At 39.1% G+C, this 5,274-nt stretch overlaps 1 protein-coding gene across 1 annotated transcript; it reads left to right on the plus strand.

Annotated features, from left to right (window-relative positions):
- Positions 1–4,035: 4,035 nt before the first annotated feature.
- Positions 4,036–4,987, plus strand: LOC106431026 (peptide methionine sulfoxide reductase A2-like). The gene is made up of 2 exons (XM_048772364.1): positions 4,036–4,433; positions 4,519–4,987. Exons 1-2 carry the CDS (start codon positions 4,257–4,259, stop codon positions 4,768–4,770), a joined length of 429 nt encoding a protein of 142 aa, XP_048628321.1. The 5' UTR covers positions 4,036–4,256; the 3' UTR covers positions 4,771–4,987.
- The last annotated feature ends 287 nt before the right edge of the window (positions 4,988–5,274 follow it).

A 5,274-nucleotide genomic window follows, 5' to 3' on the forward strand; every position in this document is an offset into this window, starting at 1 on the left:
CGTTCCGGACAGTGGAAGGACATTACGAGTTCCTGGTCATGCCATTTTGTTTGACCAACGCTCCAGCCACTTTTCAGGCACTCATGAACAAGGTGTTTAAACCATTCCTCCGCCGTTTTGTCCTTGTGTTCTTTGATGATATATTGATCTACAGCAAGAATCAGTCAGATCACGAGAATCATCTAAGACAAGTGTTAGAAGTGCTGAGGGAGCAGAATTTATATGCTAATCAAAAGAAATGCACGTTTGCAGTACCGAGTGTGGAATACTTAGGCCATATAATATCAGCTAATGGCGTAGCTACTGATTCTGCAAAGACTAATGCTATGAATATATGGCCTATACCCAAGGTGGTTAAGCAGTTGAGAGGATTCCTTGGGTTAACTGGATATTATCGGAAGTTTATAAGAGATTATGGAAGTATTGCTCGTCCTTTGACCACACTTCTGAAGAAGGATCAGTTCTCTTGGCCTACTAAAGCTCAGCAAGCTTTTGAAAAGTTGAAACATGCAATGGTAACAGCACCAGTACTTGCGTTACCAGACTTCAGTCAAGTTTTTGTGATCGAATCAGACGCCTCAGGATTCGGGTTAGGCGCTGTGCTTATGCAGAACAAGAGGCCCATCGCTTTCTTTAGCCATGCTCTGACAGCACGGGAGCAACTGAAACCAGCTTATGAAAGAGAACTGATGGCTATCGTGATGGCAGTGAGAAAGTGGAAACACTATCTACTTGGTAGAAAGTTTCATGTTCACACGGATCAGCGGAGCTTGAAGTTTTTGTTGGAGCAAAAAGAGGTAAATTTGGAGTATCAAAAGTGGTTAACAAAGCTATTGGGATTTGACTTTGACATCTTCTATAAACCGGGACCGGAAAACAAGGCAGCAGATGGCTTGTCTCGGAGTATGTCTGTCTCTTCACTGTTACTATCATTGACAGTCCCAACAGCTTTACAATGGGAAGATTTGTATAAGGAAATACAAGACGATACGAAGTTAAGCACAATGGTCATGCAGATTCAGAAAGGAGAATTGCACTCTAAGAAGTATACAGTGATAGAAGGGAGATTGTGGTCAAAGAAAAGATTGGTGATTCCTAAGACTTCAAAATTCATTTCAGTGATATTGCGAGAGGCTCATGACAGTAAATTTGGTGGTCATTCAGGTGTTTTGAAAACTTTGAAGAGAGTTCAGTGTTCGTTTTATTGGACTGGAATGTACAAGCAGGTGCAGGAGTATGTGGCGGCTTGTGGTATTTGCCAAACACATAAACATTCAACTCTATCTCCAGCCGGTTTGCTTCAACCATTACCGATTCCAGAGATGATTTGGGAAGACATCAATATGGACTTCATTGAGGGGCTTCCGGGGTCTAATGGTTATAACAGCATATTGGTGGTGATCGATCGTTTAAGCAAATTTGCTCATTTCATCAGCCTTAAACACCCGTTCTCTGCACTGGATGTAGCCAAGAAGTTCGTGTCTGAGATCGTCCGTTTACATGGTTTTCCGAAGAGCATCACGTCAGATAGAGACAGGATCTTTCTGAGTTCTTTTTGGACAGAGGCTTTCCGTTTGGCTGGGACTAAGCTTCAGTATAGTACGGCATTTCACCCTCAGACGGATGGTCAATCTGAGGTGCTCAACCATTGTTTGGAAACATATTTGAGATGTTTCTCGTCTTCTCACCCTCGGACTTGGCACAATTATATGGCATGGGCAGAGCTATGGTATAACACGACGTTTCACAAGTCGATTCAGACAACTCCATTCAAAGTGGTCTATGGCCGTGATCCTCCTCCTATTCTGCGTTTTGAACAGGGTTCTACAAAGAACTTTGAGCTGGAGCGGGCGTTATTGGAAAGGGATGAGGTATTGATCAGTTTAAAACAAACACTTACTCGTGCTCAGGAGATAATGAAGAATCAAGCCGATAAGTCAAGGAGAGATGTTCAGTTGGCGGTTGGTGACATGGTATTTCTTAAGCTACAACCCTATCGTCAGAAGACTGTGGCTCATAGAGTTTGTCAGAAACTTGCAGCGAAATTATATGGCCCATACAAAGTGTTGGAGCGCATTGGAAACACAGGTTATAAGTTACAATTACCTCCAGCTGCAAAGATCCATCATGTGTTCCATATTTCCCAATTGAAGTTAGCCTTGGGTTCGCAGGAGCAATGTGATGCGTTACCGCCGGGGAGTATCACGGAGGCTGAAGAACCGATTAGTCCAGAAGATGTATTGGAGAAACGTTATGATGCAAAGGGTTAACTGGAGTTATTGGTTAAGTGGGTTGGGAAATCTTCATTGGAAAATTCATGGCTGTATTATCAGGATTTCATCACTCATTTTCCTTATTACCAGCTTGAGGGCAAGCTGGATTTCGTTGGGGGAAGTATTGATAGGTACCGAAAGGCATATTACCGTAAGAGGAGGGGTAAAGAAGCAAAGGAAGAGAGTGAGGAAGTAACAGAAGAGGAGGGAACAGAAGAAGAATAAAAGAAACCTTTGGATTGAAATAGAGTATTTGCAGTTATTCATTTCATACTGTTAGATGATATTAAATAAGGAGTAGAGTGTTCATTTGAAAGGTATGCTTTTGTATGTGATTGTAGAGAGACGATATGAGTCCTCTGTTTCCAGTCGCTATGAGACTGTCGATGATGATGAACTCGTGATGAGAGTGATTCATTGTTGAGATACAAAGCTGTAAACACTTCTTCATTCTTATTCAATACACGAGTTTGGACATCAGTGGTTGAGGGTGATGAATCAACTGCACCGATACGTTTGATTTCCCTTGCCCCGTGATTGAACCTCCAAATTAAACATAAACAGATATTCAACTAAAGTTACCTAATAGCTATGTCTAATAAAAAAAATTAATTTCAAATTTGTGAGTTTTGTAGACTTCATATGTCTCTTGGAAAATAATCTTAACTGACCTAGGTTAAAACTCATATCCACTTGGAGGGAGTCACCTAAAAGGTCCTTCTCATTGTCTACCAAGTACAAAAGCATCGAATGAATTTTTTTTTTTTTTTGAACACATAAGCATCGAATGAATATATTAATGAAGTCACACTTTAACATGATATAGAGTAAAAGTCAACTGTCTCATGCATATACCCTTTTTTAAACGTTTCGGTGAACGATTATCTTCTATGTTTTCCTTTCCATCCTTATGTTTCTTTCGATTCATGACAGAGTTTTCCTGGTTGAAATATCGAAAAATACACGAAGGGAATGATATTGATGCACGTATTCTTGTGTTCGATTCTGTTACCATAGTGGGCACATTTAACATTCTAAAACTCAAAAATTATTTCCATCTAGTGTTGTTTATAAATGGATAGTGTTAATTACATTAAATATTTGTATTGTTTAATGTTAGAAGATAATTCCTTGTAATACAAGTTACGAAGGGAACTGATTGTGCTTAGGTAGGAAATAGACCTGGAAGTTGGGATGAACTACCAATTCCTTCTAATAAAATTAAGTAATGAAACTCTCTGGTCGTTAAGTTAATTAACGGATGTGGTGTTACAAAAAACACATAATTAGAAAGAGACTTTATATTAATAAATCAAGCACGACATAAGGGTAGGTTCAGAAATTCTGAAATGCAAACATTAAAGCCAAAAAACAAAACCCTAATCTTCCACGTGGACTTGAAAGGTTTCAAATCCGACACAGCAGTTATCGCAGCCATTATAGAAGAATGAGTGAAGAATGTTTAGGTTTTGCTTTTAGGTTATGAGTAAGAAGACATGGGTTATATGCTATGTGTCTTATATAGGTCTAAATAACCTAATGCAACTAACGCCGTATCACACGGAAAAAAAAAATTAAATTTTAAATATTTTTGCCTTGCTCAGCACAAATCGATGTATATTGCCATAAACAATAGTTTTGAAAATATATGCAAATCCCCTATCATTAATCAACCTTGCCAATCACTCAAGGTTTTAAAATCGTTTTCAAAAGAAGATCCCCAGCGTTTATTTCTGTGGTATAAAATTAACCGATATTGAATTTGGTGTAAAAGTGTTAACCATAATAATAGGGGATTTCGGTTAATCTTCCACGTCGGAACATTGTTTGAAAGAAACTAAAACTGTGCCCTGTCATAAACTTGATATCTTGCGTGATACAATCATGCACGTACGATAATAAGTTGTAGTATCATCGAACCAAAAAATTATAACCAATATTTTTCTAAGTTATCGAGGATGCATTAATATTTCGAGCGTAAGAATGGTTCATCTCTCACGGGTTATTAGCTCTCACAATCATTCTTACAAGGATGTCTGCACCAACACAACGAACCATGCAGAGGTTGTAAGGGTTCAGTATGATCCTAATGAGTGCACCTTTGAGACGCTTCTATATTTGTTCTGGTCTAGGCATGATCCCACCACCTTGAATCGTCAGGTACCAAACTTTTTCTTGTTTTTTTGTTACAATTCTGAATGTTTTGGCTTGTAATGTATAATGCAACTTTGTGTTCTTGTCTTAGGGAAAACTTGTGGGAGCTCAATACGGGTCAGGTATATACTTCTACACACCAGAGCAAGAGAAGCTAGCACGAGAATCTCTAGAGACTCAGCAGAAGAAACTGGAGAAGAAGATTGTGACTGAGATATTACCGGCCAAGAAATTCTATAAAGCTGAGGAATACCATCAGCATTGCCTCTCCAAAGGTGGAAAGAGTGGCCATGCACAGTCCCCTGCAAAGAGCTGCAAAGACCCTATCAGCTGCTTTGGCTGAGGAAAAGCCTTTGTTCCTCTTCCCCCAAAACAGAGGATTCTCAGAGAATATGTATCTGTTTGAATGTGTGTGTGTGTGTGTTTGATTTGTAAGTCTCAGTTAGTAATAAAGATGCATGTGTGGGATCATCTCAACTGTGTAACGTGTCTTAGTTTCTCAACTTTGAACTGATGTATGTTTGAATAATTAGTAAGTACCATCATTAGAACCTAAACTTTTTATTTTCTTACATTTGTGTGTTACGATTCTCTAATTTATTTTGAACGGATGCATGGCCTCGAAACCTTGAAGCTGTGCATAGGACACAACCATTCATTGGCTGGCCTCTGTTATATCAGCTGCATGTAACGCTTTTTGAGATAAGGGTTGGAAGAAGAAAAGGCTGCAAAAGGATTGAAGAACTCGTGATATTCTCACAGTACTGTAATTGTAACGTACATAAAATTGAAGTTCAAACTCTCTGCTAGAATGATGCCACAGCCTGCTGTTGCCACTATCATCTCT

Source organism: Brassica napus, unplaced genomic scaffold, assembly GCF_020379485.1.
Source record: "Brassica napus cultivar Da-Ae unplaced genomic scaffold, Da-Ae ScsIHWf_154;HRSCAF=282, whole genome shotgun sequence".
NCBI lineage: Eukaryota > Viridiplantae > Streptophyta > Magnoliopsida > Brassicales > Brassicaceae > Brassica > Brassica napus.